Source organism: Rhyacophila brunnea, unplaced genomic scaffold (assembly GCF_057557595.1).
Source record: "Rhyacophila brunnea isolate RB1 unplaced genomic scaffold, BYU_Rbru_1.0 scaffold_10, whole genome shotgun sequence".
Classification (NCBI taxonomy): domain Eukaryota; kingdom Metazoa; phylum Arthropoda; class Insecta; order Trichoptera; family Rhyacophilidae; genus Rhyacophila; species Rhyacophila brunnea.
This window is the reverse complement of record NW_028232752.1, coordinates 2658165-2684553: the sequence shown is the minus strand read 5'-3', so window position 1 is coordinate 2684553 and position 26389 is coordinate 2658165. Positions and strand designations below refer to the sequence as shown.

The 26389-nt window shown below is 34.4% G+C and overlaps 2 protein-coding genes across 7 annotated transcripts in view; one reads left to right on the top strand and one right to left on the bottom strand.

The window, feature by feature from the left end:
• lili (LMBR1-like protein lilipod) overlaps nucleotides 1-26389 on the bottom strand; it is a 79205-nt gene that overhangs the window by 25699 nt on the left and 27117 nt on the right. For 4 of the 5 annotated variants that reach the window (XR_015070978.1, XM_085949737.1, XM_085949756.1 and 1 more), the window contains exons 5-9: nucleotides 20025-20177; nucleotides 19606-19790; nucleotides 16513-16674; nucleotides 12142-12373; nucleotides 10647-10803 (exon numbers count right to left, since the gene is read on the bottom strand). Coding sequence is in view for 4 of the 5 variants with exons in the window: in XM_085949737.1 (XP_085805863.1) it covers nucleotides 10647-10803; nucleotides 12142-12373; nucleotides 16513-16674; nucleotides 19606-19790; nucleotides 20025-20177 (889 nt within the window). In the remaining variant the exon portion in view is untranslated. Of the gene's footprint in view, nucleotides 1-9679; nucleotides 10804-12141; nucleotides 12374-16512; nucleotides 16675-19605; nucleotides 19791-20024; nucleotides 20178-26389 lie in introns of those variants that run through there. The other variant, XM_085949747.1, reaches the window with a different exon arrangement.
• LOC147078815 (tetratricopeptide repeat protein 12-like) lies at nucleotides 21134-26352 on the top strand. 2 transcript variants are annotated; one of them, XM_085949792.1, is made up of 3 exons: nucleotides 21134-21499; nucleotides 22592-22837; nucleotides 25997-26352. In XM_085949792.1, the coding sequence occupies exons 1-3, from the start codon at nucleotides 21254-21256 to the stop codon at nucleotides 26204-26206; spliced, it is 702 nt and encodes a 233-aa protein (XP_085805918.1). In that variant the 5' UTR covers nucleotides 21134-21253; the 3' UTR covers nucleotides 26207-26352. The 2 variants fall into 2 exon arrangements, with proteins under 2 accessions (XP_085805918.1, XP_085805910.1); XM_085949784.1 differs by lacking the exon at nucleotides 25997-26352 and having other exon boundaries at nucleotides 22592-24082.

Below are 26389 nucleotides of genomic sequence, written 5' to 3'. Positions count from 1 at the left end.
TAGTCTCTTTAACATGTACCTTACAAAGTTTTTCTCCTGAAAAAAAAACTATTTTGGATTTAATTAGTTTTCAAGGTAGAATGACGTTACTGTTTAAAACTCACTAAATATATTATTACAGATCAATAAAAAAATACCACATGAATTTTAACTCTAGATAAATTTCAAGCAACCATGTTCAAAGCTATGACCCATGGTGTTGATCTGCAAAAGCAAAATAAAAACACCATTGGCATAAGTGTGTGCAATAAAGTGTTAAAAAGCAACATTAAAAAAGCTTCAAGCCGGCTCCATGTGATCAATTTTATTTATTATTCGTCAGTTTTAACACGGTGATGCGTGCATAGATGCGTGTTTGTGACAATACACCAAAGACACCCTCATTATGTTAAAAGCATTATGTTCCAAACACTATGCAGTCGCTTTTATATCGCATTTAGCCTACAGGCCTACAAACACTTTCCCGCAAACTTGTTTGTAAAATTTTGCACCTGCAACAAATTCCGACCATGTCCGATCCTAATAATATCATATGGACATATTAAATGTTATTTGGACAGTTGACACTGTAAAAATTTACACACTTTAATCAAAACAATACTCCACAAGACTATGCTTAGCTACTTCCAGTGAAAACATTTTATATAAATGTTCATAAACAGTTCTTCTACATTATTTCGTCGGGTTGCTGCCAAAAATTGGTAAGTCGATAGTTTAGGTATTTAGAGTTACGTGTCTATATATAAATAGGTATGCTAGAAAAAAAATCAAGTTAATCTGATATATAGAACATACACATAAAGCACAAATAAATTAGCATTATGTCTGATTTTAGAGAGCATGTCAAATTGCAATTTATTACTTCATAACATGATTTCGAAACTTAACAACTTTTAGCAGTATACCCATGAATTTTATTTATTTGCAGGAAGATGTATGCAGGTCTGTATTCTTCACGGCTATATTAATTAACTTACGATATGTACTTACCTTTGTTTCGTGTTATGTATGTGTTATGTTTCAGGCAAAATAATTCAAAACATCGTTATTTTTTTTTTATTTTAAAAGTATATTTGCCAATTTCGTAAGCATTTATCGACATTACAATCTTGTCCTCTTACAAAAAAATAAACTACCTTCATTTTCGAAAAACAGCACACATAAAAAATTTCAATAAATAAAATTATAAATATAACTTAAAATTTAGAAAAATAAATAAGTAAATGATATAATTAGGAGTTAGAACATGCGATGAAATAGTATTTATAGAGTATAGCTTGCCTTAATAAATGTTACAGTAGTATGTAAATAATACAAAAACTTGTTAACGTAATTATAAAGAAATGATCACAAGGCACAGACAATTTAATCAAAAATTATAAACACAGCAGTCGTTATTTTTTAGCGTTAAATTCAAACGTTTAACAGACAATTATTTTGCATATTATTATGTATTAATAAATAAATAATTAATTCTGATTTAGTAAATAGTTTATAATATCATATTTGGCATCTTCAGGCGCTATCTATTAAAAAGATCGTAAAAATTTCATTGTTCACAGTTCAGAAATTTCCCATTAGAAAATGTCCCTCTGAGGCAGAAGAAACTGGTCCAGATTTATTTATTAAAAGTGGAAAAAGTACTATTTCAAAAATTTTGCATTTTATTAAATTAAATTGATAATACCAATTAAAGTATTGTACTGTACACGTGCATGGATTTACTTGCATCAATAGTGTGTATTTTAAACTATCGCGATAATAACTATTTACACGTAAAAGTGCCCACTGTCTCACCAATCTTATACTTCAAGAGTATGCGAGACGCGATGCTATCATTGTTTGGTACCATTTGACAGGTCGTGAAAATCGATTAACCTCAAAATGAGTTTCTGCATGGTGTAGTTCATTTTTTTACCGGCAGGTTCGCTACTATCTTTCTACTGAGCAGGAGCAGATATTGCAAAGTCCAATCGTCGCGTGAAAATTCAAAAACTTATGAACTTTTTTGATTCATGCTTGCAATTTTTCAATTTGCATGATAATATGTGTTTAGTACTGTCAGCGGTAAATCCATACACGTGTAAACGGGGTATTAGATATTAACAAGCTTCTTATTGACGAGCCTAAAGATGCCGAAGGACGAAATCCAGATCGCAAAAACTGATGTCCTACGCAATAGTAAAAAAATTCTATTGAAATTCCATCAAGTAACCTCCCCGGTCGATCATATTAATTTTGATATCAAACTGTCATACGGATATTGGTGAATTCCAAATCTTAATTTGAAAGTAATGTACTGTAACAAAAATGGTTTTTCATATTTTACATTATATCTCCGTATCAGAGATAAAACACATTAAGTGCATTAATAGTAAACCTCTGTTTTGACAATATTATATGGGTAGAAATATGGAGAAACTCATTTATTATTCTGTTTGTTGACTATTAAAAAAAAATTGAATTGATTTTATATATTGAAAACGTTAAAGATTGGGTGACGTTTGCTATGATATTATTAAATGAAACACAAATACAATAATATGGTAGTAACATAATATAAATAACAGTATTATGCCAGGATGATTAATTACAATTAGAAAAACAACTTAATTAAAACTGTGATATGAAAAATATGTCTGACTCGATTGCTTTTAAAATGATGTAAAAGCAAAGAATGAATCTAGTTTAAAATTAAATAAGGCACTATAATTATTATGAGTGAGTTAACAGATGCAACTTTTTCATAGCGAGTTAGACACGTTTATGTATATTTGGCAATACGACAGTCGAGAAAGGAGAAAAATCCTTAAGAGATTTAAAAATTAAAAATAAATGCTTCTAATACTCCGTCTTCACAATAACATTATATTGTGCTTCAAACTAAAGAAAAAATAATATAATCACTAAAATAATATGTTACGTTGATAGAAAAAAATGTGGTGAATACATAATATTTTGTCCTACACGATATGTCTTTAGATCAATCTTGTCGAACAATGAAAACTAAGCGTCGTGGTCGTTATATCTCGTTCAGATTCAGATTTAAAACAACAAGAGTCTTGACAGCTTTAAATACTTAGGGTTACACAGGAAGCTGACACTTCGCAAAGAGAGCTTGAAAATTCAACTCTGTGGAACACTTGGGACGCCCTGTACTCGGTTACAACCAAATGTTGTATTCTGACGGTGCCGCTTTATGGTAGCAAGTCATGGCACTTTACAAATGTTCAGAGGATATATGAGCTTCGACTATAGATACTTGCGGTGGATACTAGGTGTGACAATAAGAATGCGGAGCGTGTAGCGTCTCATCACATGCTTTTCAGTTAAATTATTCAAATCATCCAGTTTCCCGGAAGGCCGCTAAATACCATCCGCATGGTGAATATGACGAAGCTACAAGATGCTGGCATGATCTGATAAAATGCAAAATGATTGACGAACGACAGAGATGGTATCATGTTTTCCTACTAACAAGCAGACATGAACAAAGAAGAAGATATCTTGCAAGCAACCTAAGAGCCAAATGCACAAATCATTTTTTTTAATAATCAATAGAAAGTGCTTTCAGTTTTATATCTTAAATACAAAGCTGTGGGTTGCGGGTTTGACCCCAAGGCTGGTTAAAAAATACACATTGTTTTTCAATGTGTATTTGATCCAGTGCAAGGACTCAATTGGTTGTACGAACTGCTAAAAATTATTCCTCGTAAAAGTCTGTTAAAAACTACCTCCATTTAGCAGTAAGAAATTAATCATAGCAGATGGATCAGCATATTTTGCTAACCGTCATGATAGAATGATCAACACAAGTCATAGCCCTGAAGAAGGAAATTAAGACAGAACGATCACTGCAGTCAGTGAGATAAGCAATCTAAGTTTTCATAGGCGTATCAAATTACTCGATTTTTTTCATAACCAGATAATCGAATTTTTCCAGTTTCTAGGTTAACCAGGCAATGTTTTGTTTTACAATGTGTATACAAGGACCCATTGGTTGGACAATTAATGACTAATAACCATTCCTCAATACAAAATCTGTTTCTCTATAGAGATCCATATACCGCTTAAGAACGAGAATAGTAATTTACCTACCAATTTTTTATTGCTGTTATCAGTGCAAAGAAAGCATTTTGGATTTTTTTATGTTACACTTAATTACAACACATTATTTTTAATTATATGTATGTACTCACCACATTTTTAATCACATTTCATATTAAATAACACATATTAATAATTAGTCTATGGCCATATCATCTTTACAATATAAAGATTAACGTAAACTAAAACATAGCTTTAGTGGTGTTAACTGTCAATTCTTGTTAGAAACTAGAATGACATTAAGTATTTGAATTAAAATAAAACACAATGTCCAGTACTTGTTCCACCTAGGCCAAAACTAATCAAATTAGTTTTAGCTGCTTACCTCTATCTGCGGGTCTATTCTATACACAAGGCGGCTATCGATGGCTTAAGTGAAAAATATTAGCACTTTATCATATTTATGTATTGAGGTATTAAAATTGTTTCAAAAAGTTAATCGTCTGAACTGTCAAAACTGTCGCTCTAAAAGTTAACACAGCCAAGAGAGGGGCTATTAAAACATAACACTTTTTGACAGTTTTAGACGGTTAAGACGGTACTTCAGTGAAACGGCAAATAATTTTCAACTATAGGTGCGACGAAATATCGGACTGGCTGGCAATCGGAGAGCGAAAGTCGAGCTGTGAACACGTCAATTTGTTTCGTGATGGCGGCGGGGGAATTAATTCTTAAATTGTGAAAAGATGACTAAAAACGTTACCCATTTAATTGAAAAAGGAAACATGTCAATGAATATATTATTATTATTAGTAATAGAACAATAAACATAACATTAAATGGACGCAAGTTGACTTTTTATGACAAATTATGTTTTGTTCTGCACGCATCATTTGCACAATCTTCGCGTCGCGTAGTCACGATCGTTTTAGACCGTGCCCCAGCTGAAGTATAGCCTTAACTTATTGTAACAATTAAAGGCCTCAATATATAAATACGATAAACTACCGTCGATAGCCGCCTTGTGTATAGAATAGCTTCGCTGAATCGGATAATCAGTTAAAAATGTTATTTAACCCAGTGCTTCCAAACCTTTTTTGCGGTACGGCACACTATTCAAATTATAAAATTTTCACGCACACTGAATAAAGTAACGTGTTTTGCGTACCTATTTCACATGAAAAATCCTTACAAGCAATAATTCTTTAATAAGAATTTTGAGATATTGACAGTGACAATCAACGAGATTTGTGATTGTAGTCAAATTTTTAGAGCATGCCACTTGCCGAAACGAATGTTCTATCTCTCGTTCACGATGAGAACATCGATAAATAATAAAATACTATAGGTGCTATCAAATAATATACTATAAATGTTATGTCGATCAATCCGTGGAGTGAAAGCGTCAATGATATTCGTGTTGGCGAAGTGACAAGCTATGTTGTGGGTACTATAAACATTAGAGATGAAAATTAACACTAAAAATAATTTTAATGCATATGTCATTATGTCAAATATTGCAATAAATCACACGATATTCAGATTGATTTTTATTGCACAGACAATAATATCTTGTGGCACACTTCACAGTCCCTCGCGGCACATCAGTTCGGAAGCTCTGACCTAAGCAGACGAAATTGGTCCTGGTCGATACTAATTATGTAGATTAAGTACTTATATAATATGTTTTATTTTAGCTCTGAGGATAAAAATTAAAATATGTAATGTCATAGTAATAATGAACATAAAAAAAATTATTAAAACTAATTACATATGCAACTGGTTTCTGGGACATTTAAAATAATCGTTATTTTAATAATAAATTTTAATTAATCTATTCAAATTCATTGTCATTATATCGCAACATATTCGAGAAATTCATAATGCCGGTATTAGAATATAAAAGATCTTTGATGAAGATATTTTATAAAATGTTTTATAGTATTTCTTTTAAGATCATTCATTTATAAAACATGATAGGTATTTTATAAACATATTATATATTTATAAGACATATTATACTACATAAAATATTTTATAAAAGTCAAACTTGTACATTTATACAGTATAACCCCTATTTTACGTTTTTTAAGGGACTGAAAAAAAAACCTAATTAAACATTTAAATTTTATGTTTCTAAAAAAATAACGTTTTAAATCATTTTTTCTATAAATTAACTAAAATTATGCCATTAAATCATACATAATTTTAAATATTTAAAACAACATTCAATTAAAAAATTTATTGAAAAATCGTTCGAATGTCACGACCCAATCATTGTTAAGCGCGCGTAACTCGCATATTTTGAATATTTCCGACGTAAATCGCGGGAAAGAAAAACGTAAATGCGGGTATTAAATGTAGTGAAATACATCGGGACTGAAAAAAATACACGCAATTGCCGGGAAAACGTGAATTCCGGCCACGTAAAAACGAGGTTATACTGTATTATGTTTCCAGTTTTGTATTTCCATTTTTCAAATCTGGGTTATGACTATGTATTATATTATAATATTTAAAAATTTTGAAGGGCAATAATTGTTGATTTTCATACATTTTCCTCAATTTCATTTGGCAACACTGCTAAATACTGGAGTGGAGCTAAATAGTGGAGGTAAGCTGTTAAGATCCGACATAAATAGTGCACACTAAATTTTATCAGTAATATTTGTTTGTTTTTTATTAAACTAAGAATACAAAAGTCCTGCCTAAACCAACCCATAAGAGATAAAATATATTCTAAAAAAGATATTTTATAGATAGACGAATATTTCTTGATTATTATTTATTATGGCTAGGTTTAACGCTAGGTTTAATTGAATTTTAAAAACTTACCAACACTATCTGCAATTTCTAGTCTTAGTTCAATGAAATCAAATACATGTGACTGACAAAGTTTAATGTGCACTATTTACCGGATCTTAACAGCCTACCCCCACCCTTCGCCAATAATAGATAAGATTAATCTTTAATAAAAGACAATGTCGTGCTATTACGATGGCCGCGCGGCTTAAGCGTTGGCTTATAGCGTCGTGGGTCCAGAATTGAGGGTTCGAATCCAGTGTATGACAAGTACACATATTGTTTTACAATTTGTGTATGAGTCAGAGTACGGACCTAATAGGTTGAGCAAGTGGCTGACATCCATTTCTCGTAAAAACAAAATCTGTTAATACAAACCTCCACTCTGTGGAGGCACATATGATCGTATTAGGATCGGACATGGTCAAAAGAAAAAAGATATAGATCTTTTATAAAAGACACATTTTATAAAATAATATAGGTACACTGTAAAATATTTTATAAAATATTTTTTATAAAATATTTTTATAGTCTGATACCGGCCTTAAAAAATATAAATTTTAATATTGTTAATAATTTCTACGTATGTAATAATAATAATAATAGTAAAAAGGCTTGTTTCGAAAAATTATTATCTAATAATGCGTTACTTATTCATTTTCAATGATTTTTAAAAAGATAATTTTGAATACTAAATTTTCAAATAAGTATTACAATACAACGACACAGACAAAATTTTATTATATTTAATATCAACGGAATGTTTCTCACAACATTCTACATTTTTTTTTTCAGTCTTGTATTATTTAAAACAAAGTAAAAGAACACACACACGCACACACGTTATACCGCCCCGCCTCCACCTTCGTGTTATTTACAAAATAGCGACGATGATTGTTATTCATGCAGCCATATTGCCATAGCAACAGCGTTATCATCACCTCGCATTTCTCTCGTTTACTTCATCACAACCATCACAAAAACAAAAATACAAAAGGATAAAATGAAGGAAAGAACATTGACTGATATCATTCTAGATCCAGCGATTTAAACGTTCGCTAAAAATCATAGTTTGAATAGCCACGTTTGATTGGTTGGCTATGTAGAGTGGATTTAATAACCTGTTATTTTTATCCTAGAGCGGATTTGGCGACTCAAGTCCGATATTCATTTTGATTTTTAGACGAGACAGGGCCGAATTTATAACTAGCACCCCGATAGGCTAGTAGACCTATCGATGTAGCACATACGTACATTTTTAAACTAATTTTATTGAAAAAACCTCCCACAGCGGGTTTGGCGACTAAGCGACTAATATATAATATCCCCAAATGTTATACTATAATGTAATGCTTAAGGAATGTGATCTCTCTCTCTCTCCCCCCGATTATTGGTCTATCTCTTGTAACACACATTCAGCTAAATTTGCTTGTGAATTTAAATTAGATTTTTTTAAAAGAAGGTTTATAATATTCCTGCCTTCATTCATTTTATCCTAACATATTTAAAAAATACAATTCACTTAAAATATTGTTTCTCGTGTAACGCAACGTAACGTACATACGTCTTACATTAACTATAGTTATTTTAGTAAGTTGAACTCCATAATGGAGTAGACATTAAAACAATATAACCTACATTAAGTAATTATTTTTGTATTATCTGTATTGGTTTCTCTTTATCCGAAGACTTTGATATTATTACTCCAGTTAAAAAACAGGTTTTTTTTTTACTTTCTGCTACATTTAATCTTTTATATAAAAAGACATTTTTAATTAATTTTATAAACTCCATGTTACAAATGGATTAGATTGATTATTTAACAAGTGGATTTAATTAAATATTTACTGATATTTTAAGAACTCAATCAAAATAATATGATTACTGATAGATTATGAAGTAATTCGAATTTTACTTTAATGTCAAAGGCTTTTTAGGTTTTAGGTTTAAAAGAAATGTAAATTGTAGGCACCAATAACATTTCAATGACTAGTCTTTGCTCACTTGCTAATGACATTTTGGATTTATTTGCAAACCGCATGGATATGACAATTATTAAGGAAGAAAGTTGTCGAAATATCTCTTGCATTTACGAGTCAATTACAAACTATAATAAAAAGTTTTACCAAAATTAATTTAAATGTTTAGAAAAGATTAATTTAAAAATGTGTGATAATTACTGTACATAATATCTAATGACCCGAAATATAGCATGTTGAATCTTTTCCCAGATGGAGCCTTTTTACAACGTTTTTCTTAGCTCGTATTCTTATTTGTCCGGTACAAATCCTGCAATCGATTTTTAACTAACTTCCCGACTAGCTAGACATTTGAAACTTTTAGAATAGAATTCATTTTCAGTTAATTCTGTTTTGTATGAAAAGTTATTTCGATACCATTATTGGTTGCTAGGGGTCTGGGGTACTAGCAACTAAATTATTAATATATACATGCGCTACTATGAAAATCGATATGACATGTCAAATACAAATTTTTTTGATCGTTTAAGCTAGGCAAGTCAAGTTTATATGATTCAACAGAAAATTTAAAAACGTTGTATATAAAAAGTTCTTTTTATCTTGTAATTATTAAATTTCCTTATAACGACCGACGAAACATATTACAGTTTGATGTAAGTGCTATTTTTATACGCAAAAAAATATATATATATATATATAAATATTGATGTCTCATTATTTGAGAATTTATATGAAAATCAGTGGTCCTTTTTTGCATAATTTTTATATGATTAGGCTCCATCTTCATAGAAGAAGAGAAATCCTTGAGACATACACATTCTAAAATTTTAAATTAAAATAATACCATTTTTGAGTATAACTTGAGTGATGAGAAATGATTGAGTTCCATAATCACAAAAATATCTTTACAGTAAAACCTTGTTAGTAAGAACACTGATAATTCGAAATTCGCCGTAATTCGAAATTTTCCCGAAAAAAAAGTCCCTTGAACATTATTTTCATATAAAACCACGCCTTTAATTCGAATTTCGTAATTCGAAATGATTTCAGAGCCCTGGCATATAAAAATATTCAATAAATCGTAATAAAGTACACTATTTCATAAGCCAGTCATTGAAAATTGTGACAGACTTTTCTTAAAACATCAAAAATTACTTATTTTATGAAGGTAATAATAATAATCTTGAGATTTTATGACCCAATTCGGTAGGCACATCTATGATCAGAAACGAAATTAATGAAAATCAAAATATTTTTTTTTCAAAATTTTAATATTTTTGCCCCATACACTTTTTCGTAATTCGAATTTTTTTTTCGATTTTCGGTCCCATGGAATTCGTATTAACGAGGTTTTACTGTACTACGAAGTGGCTGGATTCATGATCAAACCCCACCCTAAACTTACCCAAATATTCTTCATTTTCAACCTATTTAGTTATAGTATTTTCAAAGCAATATTTTTTGTTCTGTTATGAAACGACACTAGCTAAACTTCATAACCGTTATAATGCTTACATACTATACAACCTCCATAATATAATAATGGAGCAACATTTTCTAATAATATCTCCATGGCACAGTTCCATTGTTCCCAATGTCTTCTTTTCAGTTACGATATTTTCTACATTAGCGATTATAAATACGAAAAGAGAAACCAATATAGATTGAATTAATGCGTAATATAAAATGACGCATTAAAATAATTCTGTGATGATTCGAATCGATATGTTATTGTTGAGCATCAGACACGTTAATGCGCATAGCAGTCAGTTTAGGAAGGTTACACAGTCCGAGAGGATGTTGACATTCTCGACTAACCTATTGTAGAGCTCTCGGCGGACGGTGGCCGTGAACTTGTTCACCAGGCAGAGGGTGGCGGCCGCTGCAAACACCAGGTTGTACAGCAGAACCAACTTGAAGTTGCCCAGCCATTCGATGCTGCCGAACTCGCCCAAGAGGTCAAAGTTCGTGACGCCTGTAACACGTAAATTCATTATATATTCAGAAAGTTTGGATTAATAATACGACAATAACATTTCTGAATTTTGAAGTTCAAAAATTCGAAAAAAACAAGTTACGTTTGAAAAATTGGTTTTGTAGAATAAATAAAACCAATCAACACTCAACAGGTTTTGTTTAGAAAAACTTCTCTTTCCATGCAAAAACCAATCCATGATACATCCATTAAACATTCATCCTTACTTTCACATTTAAATACAGTTTAACCCCTATTTTACGTTTTTTAAGGGACTGAAAAAAATAAACCTAATTCGAGGGAAAATGTAAAAGGGGGGTATTGAAAAAAAGAACATTTAAGTTGTATGTTTCTTAAAAAATAATGTTTTATTAAAAAACCAACATTCAATATAAATTTTTGCGCCGAACTCAGGCCAATCACAGCGTCGTTCGCCGACCAATCACCGTGCGCCGTTCTAAAGACACTGTGTTTTCCCTCCAAACACCTTACGCCGTTCGAATGTCACGACCCAATCATTGTCAAGCGCGCGTAACTCGCATATTTTGAATATTTCCGACGTAAATCGCGGGAAAGAAAAACGTAAATGCGGGTATTAAATGTACTGAAAAACATCGGGACTGAAAAAATTACACGCAATTGCCGGGAAAACGTGAATTCCGGGCACGTAAAAACGAGGTTATACTGTATTGTATAAACTGACTAATATTAATGAATTAGTTTATATCGCGTTCCAAACTATAAACCTCATTTGTTAGTTGAATGTGGACTGGTTCCGTTCTGCATAATACCCACAAATAGTCTGCAGTTCTTTGGCCGCATAGCAAGAAGGGAAAACAATAATTTGGAAATCTCATCGTCAGCGGAAACATTGAGGGTTGACACAGGATAAGGAGGTCACCTACATGATGGTCCGACTATAGCTATGAGCATCTTAATATCGTCAGCTATGCAAACTGTGGAATGCAGGGGTCGTGCAAACATAACAAGGACATCTAAAAGAGTCATGATCCTCAATAACAAAAGACATGATAACGATTTTAATTATCCAGGACATAATACACAAGATTTAAGAATGTAATATTCTTTATGGAAATACATACATTTTTTGGAACAGCCTCAGAAACACATATAAGAAAAGTCCTATATTTGCATCAATAGCATTAATATGCAAAATAATGTATAGTTACGAAATTTTCGCATGATTAAGAATTGCATTGGTACCTTAATTAGTATACCTCACGCCGACGCGATGGATGTAAGTTCTCAGTAGGTACAATTTTTTTTATGATTCTGAGGTATTCAAATTATGTATAATATCGGTAATGATTGTGTCACCTAGTATCTTAGCGAGGAGCGGCAGAGCAGAGCTGAGCACAAGCAGGAGAGCGCAGTTGCCCACCAGGTGGGAGAGGGGAGTCTTGGAGAGGCGGGGGCGTAGGGCGCGAGCCAACGCCCCTCCGTACAGTCCCGTGCACGATGCCGCATACAAATACAGCAACACTACTACTTGCAGAGCCGCCCCCGCTGGCCCCAACCGTGACAGAGAGCTGATTCCCAATGTGAATTGCTGTAACATATTTCAAATAAAACATTTAATATCACAAGAATATCAGTGAAGTGTAGGCCTCCGAATCCTCAGCTAGCTCGATGCCAGGAGTGGAGGTACATTCGAATCGGAAGAACAGGTAGGCACTCTAATATAGTCGAAGTAAAACAATGTTCACTATATTAATCGTCAATTTATTAAGTTCCACAATCACTAACAGTTATAAAGTCAAATTATGAAAGTTCGAAACACAAACAAAAAAAACAATATTGTAAGGCCCAATTTATTATATGTTAATTAATTATATAACCGACACACTTAGTATTTAATTATTTGAGAATTAATTAGTTACTATTATTTGTAGCCGAGATTGCGCGAGCACGGGGCACGGTATTGAAAAAGTTGGGAACTCGGTCCAATAAAAAAAAATTAAAATTCGAGTGAAAATGGCTAAGTCGCTGTTTGACACTTCGCGTCTCGCGCTGTCAGTCTGACAGTAGGTATTTTTCGGGTAGGTATCAACCGGTAGGTATTTTCGAACCACGGTGAGTACCTCCTCACAAGTTTCGACAAACTCGTATAGGAAAATGCGAGAGAAATCACGCCACCGACCGTCGCAGGTTCGGGGTCGTAAGGGTGGAAAAAGACTGATCTCGAATTCAAAAATCACGGGTTTTATTACAAATCTGACCGATTTCATCCCCTTGTCCAACGTTTAGGGGGTGCGAAAATCTGTTAACGGTTTCACTATGAAGATTGGCGGAAATCGTACCGTGATCGATTATCCGCAACATCCACGTGAAAACCGGTTACGCCAAATTATAGGTCTTAGGCGGTACCTCCTGATGGGCGGAACCGCCCTCGCGTCACTTACGTTTTTCTGGTACTTGCTAGTACTGAGAGTAAGTACCTTCAGAAGCAGTAGCGCCTTGTTTCCGGCCCAGCCAAGCGAAAAATGCACGTACGAAGGAGTGCTTGGTATCAACGGATTCGTCGTCGAATTGCCTATCGATACAGCACACCCCCCGCGTGGTGACATTCCTCATGGCTGAGGGAGGGCCGTCTCAGAGGCGGCCGGCCCCGTGGGCTCTAGCGGCGTGACGGTGCCTCTCACTCAGAAACAAGGATACTCCCGAGTTAGCCTGGATGGTAAGGCTTCATATCCCAGTGGTTAAATTGGTATATTCGTGGCACCAGGCCTACGATAGCGCATACCAATCCTTCGGCCAACTACCGTTGGAGGGCCAATCTTTGAGGCACTCCGACGGCCTGAATACCTCCTCGACGTTGGTCTCAGAATATGAAATCGGTAGGTCATTAATTTATTTACAACATGATAGTTTAATATTAAATGATATCTAGAGGGAACGTTACTTAAATTGAATATGTCTGCGTGCCTGTCGCGCAATCTTTCTTACCTTAACATCTAATACAGCTCGGTGTCGCCACCGGCACATACTTACGACTAGTTGACGGATGTTATTCCGTCAACCAAACATATAGGCAGTAATAATTGCTTAGTACATACTCATACTTCGCCGATCAAAGATTTCCCGCGCCTTATTCCAGTACGTGGTCTCCTTGATCGACCAAAATCATTGATCCGATTCTCTCGCCGCGGGTGAGCGTGACGCCGTCATACACGCGAGCGAGAGGGGCTCTGTCTCTGCAGAGCGGGCAAATTCGGATCGCGAAATCGGTTTCAACACATACGACAGAGACGCCGTCGTATGTCAGAGCAGGAAAGCTGCCGGAATACCGATTCGGAAACGCCGCGCGCGGAACAGCCGTGGCTAGAGATCGAATTTGTATGAAAATTAACTCCGCGGGATCGTGATTAAAATCGGATCGATGATTGCCCTATGTGTTGCTATACTTTGTGATTGCACATATGTACAAATGGAAGTTTTCGCAACAGGCCTATGAGCATATGTTAACAATTATTGTGCCGTGTACGCGCGATGCGTGGCGACATCGATCCATATACCCTTAATATTACGATACAACTTAATTACTTTTAATTATTATATGTTATTAACGCCCATCCATATGTCTCCCTTTATTATTCTCGTTAACCCTTGCATTTTTACATTACTTTATACATTATATTACAATTTACATTACATATTAAACTTATAATTCAAATCATAATTTACATCCTATTTAATTTAATTATCCCCTTATCTAAACATATATTTAATTCAAATTTAATCCTATACATTATTACCTATTACCTATATTTACACGACTCGTTCATCCGCAGTTCACCCTGAGAAGTCGTGGGACCTGTCAGAGCAACTGCGGGACTTACACATAGGGTATATATCGCATGTTTTCGTTCGGCCTTGCCGGGGGTCGTCATCATTACATCGGTGGCACATTGACTACCAGGGTCAGACCGAGCGGCTGGGGAGCACTACTCCATATGGGAGCGCCCCCCACAGGGGCGGAAAAATCAGTGCGTGACAGAAGGTTACAAGTGATATCCTTCTGTTTCTCGCAGTTTCTCAACATCAGAAGTGAAATATAATGTGGACGTTGTAAAACATGGATCTAAGGCCGCGTCCAGATGCATGTAATGTAACACGAATTTGTCGTATGGACGTAGCTACGATCTTTACATGCAATGCTCGTAGTGACGTTCGTGCTTATCTATCGGCTGTCGGTTTTTAATACGAACACAAAAGCGTTTGCAGTGGTCGAGAACTCAAATAACAACAGGATTCGCGTTGAGATTGTGTGCCATCCATACAAATTCGCGTTACATTACACGCGTCTGGACCCGTCATTAAATTCAAAAACTCAAAGAAACAGAACACATAAATAAAAGATACATGTTGGGTATAATGCAGCGGTTTCCAACCTGGGAGGCGCGATCTATTGCCAGGGGAGGCGCCAAAATTTTTGAATAAATTATTTTTTATACCATAATATCTACAAATAAATAAAAGTTCATATCTTAACGTAACAGTGAAAATTCAGTGCATGAATGTTTATTTTAATATATAATACATATATTTAAATCCTATTAAAAAAATATTTGGAGCGGAGAAATTTAAAAATGGCGCTTTTGCAAACGCTCTGTTTCGGTAATGCACAAAACGACCGCTGGTTGCATGAAAACAATAACCTCAAATTTAAATGTCACTCGTAGCTAAAGTGTCAACTGAAGCGTGTAGGCAGGGTGTGATATTTTTTTTTAAAATTGTTTTTGACGTGATTTCTTTAATATAATATAACAATAATACATGTCTCCACTTTTAAATGATTTCTACGCCAGATATATTGAAGCAAACAAAAATCTATTTCCTGAGTTCTTGGTTAGTTTGCTAATGCATTTTTCATATAATTTTATTAATAGTAAAAAAAGTCGCCTGCGGCGCTGCTTTGTTTCAGGGCTATTAAATATTTTAATATATGGGTGAAAGATCCTGGCCTGTGGGCCCTATTCACTATGTGGAGCTCATGATAGAATCCATTAATTTTTGTCAATGAACGATGATGAATTTGGTTGACTTCTTTTAAAATTGATTGTGGTAATAAACAAGCTCATTCGTCGCATGAAAAAAAAATTTATTAAAAAATGAATTTGATATAAGTAAGTAGTAAAAACTTGTGTGTTAAAAAAGTGTCTGTATTATTTAATGAAATAAAGGGGGGGGAGGCGCCAAGATTAGATTTTTTTTAAAGGGAGGCGTAGTAACATAAAGGTTGGAGACCACTGGTATAATGTACAGCAATTGAAAAAGAAATACAGTGTTGAACATGACACAAAATATAAAGATCTTGAAGTGGATATGGTCAGGCCACATCGTTCAAAGAACAGATCATCACTGGGCAAATTTCATCATCCAATGGAACATATTAAAAGATGTAAAGGGTGATCGAGAGACCACCAAATCAATGAGATAATCAAGTTTATCAGAAGTACATATGTGGCAACACAAAATACCAAGAATTGAGAATAGTGGAGGCAGCAAGGAGAGGCCTTCATCTCTAGCAGTCAACTGATAGTTGCCGAGTTAATGATGAAACAAAAAATAAATAATTAAATTTTACTGTTTCAAAAAACTCTCCTGTAAAATTTGTAAAATATGACTTGATCTGCATTTGAGCGACGAATTTCTTTTCAGTGAAGTGAAACAATGAACTTTACTCACAGTCGTTGATAAAGGAAGAGCTTTGAATCCAACCAATAGCTCCAGAGTATTCTGCAGCACCATGAGTACTGCAATACCGGTTAACAAAAGCAACAATAACACAGCAAGAGGGTAGACCACATTGCGACGGAGAGCTGATGTTCTTCGTTGGCCGTCCAATTCCTGAGACAAAAAGAAGATCATTAATTAGAACACATCATATTATACTAACAACACATCAAGCAACATAATTTATTATTGGGATGTTGGCCTGGTGTAGGCCCTGGCCGCCTCCAACATTGCTCTTCACAATCCCCTCACTCTGGATTGCCAGTTGGACACACCGAGAGTCTGGAGGCGCTTTTCTACTCTGTTAAGCTAACCGCTACAGCTTCAACGCTGATATATTACACATCCTTTCAATGTGCCCCGTCCAGCGGAGTATTTGGATTTTTATAAATTTCCCAATATTCTGCACATCATAGGCCTTCACAATTCACGATTAAGCTGGCTCCGCCATACTCCAATTTCGCAAATAGGCAGGCCTAAGGAACTTTCTGAATACAGCTGATCAAACAACTTTTGACAATCAGTGGAGCACAGAATCTCATGTCTCAGCCCTATATGACAGCTTTGAAATCACAAAAGTTTTATTCAGCCGTATTAGCTGTTTTAATGGATAATTGTTTTAATTTAATTTATTCTAGTACAATCTAGAATCACCTATTATAAACATAATGCATTGTCGTAAGGTTTGATAGTCTCAGCAATAAAATTGGCGTGACCTAAACAAAACTGACAATAGCTACCATAGAGAATAAACAAATCAGCCTCTCCTACGTCTTGCACACTATAGCGATGATTAGAGTATACGTTTTATAACTTTGCACTTTTTGCTATACTGATACGCCTCTTTGCCTGATTACCACGCATAAAATTAGATCAAATCGTGGGCGTACAGGCAGAAGTCACTAACTCCAGTTTTGACGAAATTGAGAATTTAATGTCATTATATAGAAAAAGTAATGCTGCTTGATTGGCAGAAGTCACGATTTAAGATTATTGAACATATAAAAAAATAAAAGTAATGAATAACTCAAAAAATTAAGATTTAACAACCATTTTAAGAACACCAAAAACACAAAACATTGATTATCTCAGAACTGTGTATTTGGAGTTAGTGACTTCTGCATGTACGAAACGAAATGATATTCACTTGTATTAATATAATTATGTAGTAATAAGAAAATAAATAGATTATACAGGCGGACCTCGACTTACGAACGTTCGACTTTCGCACAATTCGCTATTTCGCACATTTCAAAAAAAATCGTTTTTTAAAACGTCGCGCTGGCCGTGGGGTTAAGATATCCCCTTCTCGCTCGCTCACAAGCAAGTGCATTTCTTGCGTCACTTGCATCCTGCTCGCACCCGTCACTTTGCTTGTGAGTTAGCTAGGATAGGTGGCTTGCGCAGAAGCGCGTGCGAGCGTGTCATGTTGTGCGTTTTGCTAATTTTCTTCATTTGAAATATTTCACCCTAAAAATTTATAAACATGAGTGAGAAACGGAAAAACTGCAGTGTTGATACGAACAAAAAGAAATCAAGGACTTATAAACTTCACATGACGTTCTGATTGCGGTGAATCTTTTGCTTCAATCGGACGTTCGTATGATACAAACAGGTCTACTACGATATGTTCAATTTTGAAAAATAAAAATAAAATTAAGGAATACGTTCAAAATTGTGGAAATATATTATCTTTAAAGGTTGTTTCTAAAGGACACGGCATAGTTATGGATGAAATGGAAAAATATTTGTCATCATGGATCGACGACCAACATCAAAAAGATGTCCCTCTGAATATTTCAATTATTCAAGCGAAGGCTCTTAGTTTGTACAAAGATTGGAAGGCTAGAAAAAGAAGATTCTAACACGATTTTTCAAGCAAGTAACAGTTGGTTTATATTAAATTCACTGGAAAATCGGCTGATGCGGATAAAGATGCTGCAAAAGAATTTATTTCCTCATTATCCAAAATTATTGAAGATGGAGAATATCCCTCTAGCCAAATATTTAATGTAGATGACACAGGTTTATTTTGGAAAAAAATGCCTAGTCGTACATTCTTATCTAAGGAAGAATCAGTTGCCCCAGGGCATAAATCTTCTAAAAACCGATTGACATTGCTTCTTGGTGGAAACTTGGCTGGTGATTTAAAATTGATGCCAATGTTAATTTATCAACCAGAAAATCCCAGAGTATTGAAAGGGAAGGATAAAGAATTGCTTACAGTAATCAAATAAAAAAGCCTGTGTTTACTGCGTTAATATTAAAAGATTGGTTCACTTTACATTTCGTGCCAGCAGTTAAGCAATATTGTAAAGTTTTTTTTATTTTTTTTTAGAATTATTAATAACCATATCCTTGCTTTTTCGTACAAGGTGGTTGTTAGTAATTTTGGACAATCACAAACACCCAGGCTTTGAAAAAAACACATAAATATTGTGTCTTGACCGGGAATCGAACCCAGAACGCTCGGGCGGAAGGCCAGTGCCTTACCCACTGCACCACGAGCGCCGCCTTATATAAAGTTAATGATTTACCATTTAAAATATTTTATTTAAAATAAGAAAAAGAAGAGTGGCAAAGAGTTAACTCTTGATAACTTTTTAAGGGAAACACCCGCAAACCCCACTTAAACATGTCTTTTAAACATCTTATATTTACTTGATAAATAAATATTTCAAAATACACACAATTTAATTTTTTTTACTTCCCTCTACTTTCGAACATTCAACATTCGCACACCTTTTCAGGAACCAATTATGTGCGAAAGTCGAGGTCCTCCTGTATATGTAAAAAAAATATTTTTAGAATATATTGCATAATTTTCATCTGAGAGCGTGAGTGCAAAGTTATGAAGCATATACTATACTCTGCGCTTGAATTCATTTCTTACTTTATTATAGACATTTACTAATGAACCTAGGTACTCAAATTCATTCACTTCTTCAAGACAGCAACAATCAATAGTGGAATTTGGTTATATTAGGCATTGTCATAAATTTGGTATCAAGCAACATATCTAAAATAAATGAAGTCGAGTCTGACCTCTCGTTTGTGTTGCAGTTGTTTCAGTTTCTGGTCCAGCCCCGTCTGCAGTGCTCCGTTCCTGAGGCGGAGCAAATTACTGGACTGGCTTCTGTCTTCCTCTTCCCCGTTCTCGTCGGGGTTCGATGCCAAGAGACCCACGGACGACGGAGTCACCATCGGCTCCGGTGATATGTACCCTTCACCTACTCACAAATTAGAAACATTCATATTGTATTAAACTACTTATAAATTTATGAAATAACATAAATGCTTTATGTACTATTTTCAGTCCTCCATTGTAGAACATAAAACAATTTCACAGAAGGGATAAATAAATAGAATGCAATTTCAACTATTGATCTATGAAAATTGTATGGAAATAGATGATTCGTTGACTATTTGAGTCAAAACTGATAAACTGAATTCTCATCACGCACCTGTATTTTGAGCTTGCTTCAGCCTCCGTCGCATGGTTTCTTCTTCGAGGGAATAAGCGAAGAACTCTTCGTTGAGGTCTCGGAGGAATTGTGGTTTCACTAGAACTTGCCCCACCACTCCAAATAGCCTCACAAACCCAAGCGGAGTACATACTGTAAAACAATATAAAAACACCTTGCATTAGGCTTTCGTGGTGCAGTGCGTAAGGCACTGGCCTTCCATCGGGGATCTCTGGGTTCGATTCCGGTGAGGACACAATATATTTATTTGATTTTCTCAAAGTATGGGTGTTTGTGATTGTTCAAAATTACTAACAACCACCTTGTACGAAAAAGCAACGACATGGTTAAGAATTAAAAAAAAAAACCAAAAAAGAAGTTGGGTATACAACCGGAAATAGACCCATTGAAAATGACGGTGTTCTAGAGGTTTCATTGCTTTATTAATTTTCAGTCATTCTGTGGCCAGTTATTGACCATATCCGATCCTACGGAGACCATTTACTATGGGCTTCCACAGAGTGGAGGTTTTGTATTAACAGTTTTTTTGTTTTTTTGATGAGAAATGAATGTTAGCCACTTGCTCAACCTATTCGGTCCATAAGCTGACTCCAAACACACAGTGAAAAGCAATAGGTATATTTTCCAGACCTAGGATACAAACCTGGGACCCATGACGTTATAAGCTGACGCATCAGCCGCTAGGCCATCGTCAAAAATAGTAATTATATATATAACGACACCCATGATTGTTGAGCGGTAATGTGTCAGCTTATAATGTAATGGGTTCCAAGTTCAAATCCTGGGTCTGGCAAATATACATATTTAAATTAATAACAATGTAAAATCACAAAATAATAAGACATTAGTAAATAACGAAGACGTTATCAATAGGATGCCATTTCCTTTTTTATTTACTAAAAATGCATTTAATGCTGCCAACTTAGAGAATAATAAATTTATTATGGGTACCAATTTAACCATATCAAAAATGTTGGAATCAATATAAAATGCTATAGGTAACAGCAAAAATTCAAATTTCCCCTCTATTACAATTAATTGTAGTTATTATGGTTTAAAATATTTCATAGACTAGGAACTGGAGTGAGTTGATGTTTGGATCAATACTGGTCACCATAGCAACAGGTTGGTTTGTTTTGTGTTTATTTTTAGATCTGACACAAGTATTGATATTTTCTAGAAAGCAGAATTTCTTTTAAGACGGAGGAATGGAGAAAAATGAAGAATGGAATAACTTCCTACACCGGGTGACGGAAATATCGGGAATAGTATCCGGGCTGAGTTGCAGCGACAGAGAACAGTCGGACAAGGCGCAGGTCCTCGCCGATAAATACCTGGCCGACGGCTCCAAGACCATTGTGGACTTTGATGAGAACATTGAGATGCAAATAGTCAACGATAGGACGTTGATTAATGAAAAAGCGTGCCGTAAAATAGATAAAACCGCCAACAATGTAAGGTTTAATTAATACTATTGACTTTAACTATAACCTTAATTTATTTTAAATGCAAGATTTGTACAAATAAAAAATGATAAATAATTGAGGTAATATTAGTTAAATCTTGCACATTTCTTTTTGTATTTGTAACAGAGGCCATATAAAAATCCATACAAAATTTAGCACATTAAGAAACAACCGTGTCCGGAAATTTGTACGTATGCAGTTCGCCATATCACACTTCACTTTGAAATGTTGTATCTGAAATATGTGGTAATATATTAAAGACCGTCCAACCTCATTGGGTCGTATAGTACTGAGATAAAATTTATATCTAAATAAAACATCGTTCTTGTCGGTTTACAGGAAGCCAGCGGCAAACAAATTTTGATAATAGCCGATATACTGGATTATTTGTTAGGTTAGGTTAGGATCTAATAAAACTGGAACAATATTGTCTGCAATGCTCCACGAACAACGTGTAATTTTTTCATCTCGGACTTATAGAGATGAGAAAGTTCACGGCGAACTGTGCTACGGTGAAATGTAATATGTATGTGTAATATAAGTGTAATATCTATGTAATAGTATCACTGATGACGTGTGAACTTGTCAATTTTTAGTGGAAATACAAATACATACAGAACTAACCTTGGATTGAATAAGTAGAAATACATTTCCCCCAAGCACTCTTTTAGCCAGAGGTGGAACCTATTTTTCAATGTAGCCACAGATGTAGCATATGAACAGAGATTTTCGTCATACCATGTAAAAGTTGAGAAATTAGATTGTTCAATATTGCTATTAAAATTGGAATTATTTGTATAACAAATAAAATATGAAAGTCCTACAAACGAATAGACGCAAATGCTCGGTTAAAAATGTGTTAAATGTCACATCTAATCATAATAAAACAAAGTGTTTTCAACTAGCACAAACCATCAGGAAAGGGTATATTTTATGATCAATTGAAGCGATCGGTGACAAAATTGTTCTGGCCTAGACCCTACAAATAGCAAAATTATATTATTATTATATTATATAAATAACATGGTTAACGGTCTGGACAATACTGTAATTATGTATAATTTATTCCTTTTGTTAAAGAATGAAATGGACCCGGAGACATTCATGAGAGAAATGGGTCGCGACGCAGACCAGAGAGCGGCCGATAAGAAAGTCCGTTTAGAGAAAGCCGACACCTTAAAAACAAGAGCGATGAAAGCCTTCAGACGAGGAGATTTTGAAACCGCACTCTCCTGCTACAACAAAGCCATAGACAATATTAAAGACAGCTGTTTGCTTTACACGAACCGTGCGTTGACTAACCTAAAACTGAGAAACTTTGAAAAGGTAATAAACAAACTTATACACGGTACAAAGACTAAATTCATCAACGCCCTACGGTTTATTCTGATGAAGATTAAACTGTTTATGGAAGACGATAGATTACGCAGTATCGCAGCAGAAATAATGGAGTTTTTACTGACGTCAATTTTGCAAAGACGCTTCGCCGTAAATCCAAATATTGGAATTCAAAATTTCATCTTGCACACAATTTTCGTTTATTTCATTCGAATCGTCATTCCGGCAACTATTAGATTTTTAAGACAGTTTGACTTCAGAGATGTATCACAAATTTTTAATACTTTGATGAATTATAGGAATTCTCATTGCAGGAGATTAATGTAAGGCCGATGATGAAAAATGATGGCAACATTATTAGGTTACATTGAATCATTCATAGATTGCTTGAGACTTACGGTTGCTTGTTATTCTTCCTTTTCCTTGATGTTTCAGTCTCATTACAGAGGCTTATTCTCAAGAGACAATCTCACATCTCTTGACAATGGAATCTGGTACGAGACAGATACATTGAGGAAAGAAATAGAAGAAAAAAGATAGGGACAGCCCAAAGATTGCAATCAATTCATAGACTTCAATACTAATGAGGACGTATAATGACATTATTATATTGGAATTTTTAAATACTTGTTCTTTAAACATGCTCAGCGTAGGTCAAAATGGAGCTTTTGTTCTATTTTCAAAGCATGATCCTGGACATACCTTAAACGTTGTAGATAATCTATTTATATAATTTTGAAGCCTTATTATCCTTTATATTTATTTTAAACATTTGATGACTGCATTAAGTATTTTTATTACATAAAATAGTATTCTTTTAAACCTCTCACTCTAATGTTTTAGAATATAGTCATATTTCAGTACATAAATGTGCAGTGGTGTTAAGATTTTTTACGTTTATTAATTTTTAAACGCATTTATAAAACCATAAGTACAATTTATATCGACATTATTATAATGATCCCAAATTTGACAAGAATTAGGCATTTTATTATTCAAAAAATGGGCAAGATTAACACGTTTGAAGATAATTCTAAAGATACTCATTATAAGCTACGAGGGTGGGTCAATAAGTCCTTAGAAAAGCCGACAGGTGGCGCGACTAGTACTGTAAGCGGTTTGTTTTCATGCAGCGGCACTACCGATTCAGTATGCTGCGAAGTTTCAATCAGATTGGTCGGGTTGTTGTGTGTTTCTCGTACATTTAAAAAAAAATTTGCTTGTGGAAAATGGAAAAATGGAAAATGGAGAAAATTGAGTTTAGAGCTGTTATTAAACATTTTAATATAAAAGGGTTAACAGCAAAGGAAATAAAAAATGAGTTGGATTTAGTTCACTGCATATCTGCTCCTTCACTTGCAACTATTTATAACTGGTTAAATGAATTTAAACGTGGTCGTACATCAACAAAGGATGAACCACGCTCAGGACGTCCTGTAGAGGTGACTACACCAGAAATGATCAATAAAATCCACGATATGGTGTTGAGTGACCGAAGATTGAAGTTGAGTGAGATAATTGAGGTTACAGGGATCTCAAAAGGTAGCGTCATTTCTATTTTATATGACAAATTGGGCATGAAAAATATTTCTGCAAGATGGGTGCCGCGTTTGCTCACAGTCGACAATAAACGCAATAGGGTGGTGGCCTCTAAAGCCCTGTTGTCGCTCATGCAACGCAATCCGGATGAATTTTTTCGTCGCTTTGTGACTGTAGATGAAACATGGATACACCACTATACTCCCGAGACGAAAGAACAGTCAAAGCAGTGGATTGCGAAGACAAACCATGTCCAAAGAAGGCGAAAACCGTAAAATCAGCTGGTAAGGTTATGGCTACTGTATTTTGGGATGCACGTGAAATTATTTTCGTTGACTATTTGGAAAAAGGAAAAACAATAACAGGGGATTATTATGCATCTTTATTGGACCAGCTAAAAAACGAAATTGAAGAAAAACGGCCTCATTTAAACAGGAAAAAAATCCTCTTTCATCAGGACAATGCCCGTGTTCACACATGTTTACGATCAATGGCTAAAATTGAAGAATTGAAGTTCGAATTGGTCGACCACCCACCGTATTCGCCAGATTTAGCCCCCAGTGACTTTTTCCTTTTCCCAAACTTAAAAAAATGGCTAAGTGGACAACGTTTTTTTTCAAATGAAGAAGTCATCGATCGGACAAATGCTTATTTTGAGGACCTTCCGAAAACTTATTTTTCTGACGGTTTAAAAAAAATTGAGAAACGTCTAACCAAGTGTATTGAGCTCCAAGGAGATTATGTTGAGAAATAAAAAAAAAATACAAAAATAAAAACTGTTTTAATGCTTTTTTCTAAGGAATTATTGACCCACCCTCGTATGTCTTTGACCATTCAAGTGTGATAAACATCCTACGAATAATGATTGCTTTATAATAATTATTGACCTAAGAATAAGGTAGTGTTTTTTTGAAATACGCCATTTCTTTTGGCATTCCCCAGTTGTAAGCTACAAGATACGACCGTAGCCATAAATTGACAAACTATAATTGAAGTAGGGAGTAAAATGATGTTAACGCACGTGTTTGAACATGTACCTAGCCGTTTTTTTTTTTTTTAAACGGTAAAAAAGCTCCATTTTGACTTACGCTGAGCACGTCCGCCCTTAAAGCGAGTAGTGGAAACTTGGAATTATAATTTTAGTCTCCGATTAGTTTTGAATCAATATTTTTTGCATTTATAACATGCATAATTTTTAAAAGGCTAGACCACATTACGTGGAAACACTGACAAAACGGTTTATATCATAAGTATGCTCGACTAAAGGTGCCTTTTCATGATGTTGTTACATAATATGCACATGGCATGTTTACTTCGTTGATGTGCTACATTATTGACTGCATGCGAGGTTATAAGCTATCCTAGTAACTATAGTGAAAATTCATTATATTCTTCTTCTTCTTTCATTTTTACATTCTTTCACAAACACGATGTTTAGACATAACCATGAGAGCAATAGTTGAATTTTATTTTATTTGACATTTACTTTGTTTTATGTATGTATCATTCATTCATTTCAAATAATCGCTTCAAAAACTACATATCTATTGAGTCTCCACTGGATTACACTTGATGTTGAGTTAATTATTAAATTAATCAAAATGACAGGTACTGTACGACTGTGAATGGGCCCTAAAATGTAATGAAAATAGTTTTAAAGCGCAGCTGTACATGGTGAAGGCTCATCAGCAACTTGAAAATACCGAAGAGTATGAGAGACTGTACCAAAAATTGATTGCATCCCATCATAAACACCGAGAACTGGTTGATGACTTTTTAAAGCAAGATTACGATGAAGATGAAGACGAAGATAACTAGGATACTTTATGAATATCTGTTAAATAATTGTGTAATACCGACCCAATTTACAGAAAGTGAAGCAATTATACAGTTTAGTATTATCATTGGAAAATTATTTGTAGCTTCCTTTAATTCTAATAGAAAATTAATTACATAATATTAAATATTTATAATGGAAAATAAATGAATTCTTTTTCCAGA

Bases quoted from the DNA above. Each gene is read 5' to 3' on its own strand.
- LOC147078815 (XM_085949784.1), top strand. From the start codon at position 21,254: ATGGAGAAAAATGAAGAATGGAATAACTTCCTACACCGGGTGACGGAA. The intron at 21,500-22,591 runs GTAAGGTTTAAT...CTTTTGTTAAAG, and splicing joins TAGATAAAACCGCCAACAAT to AATGAAATGGACCCGGAGAC.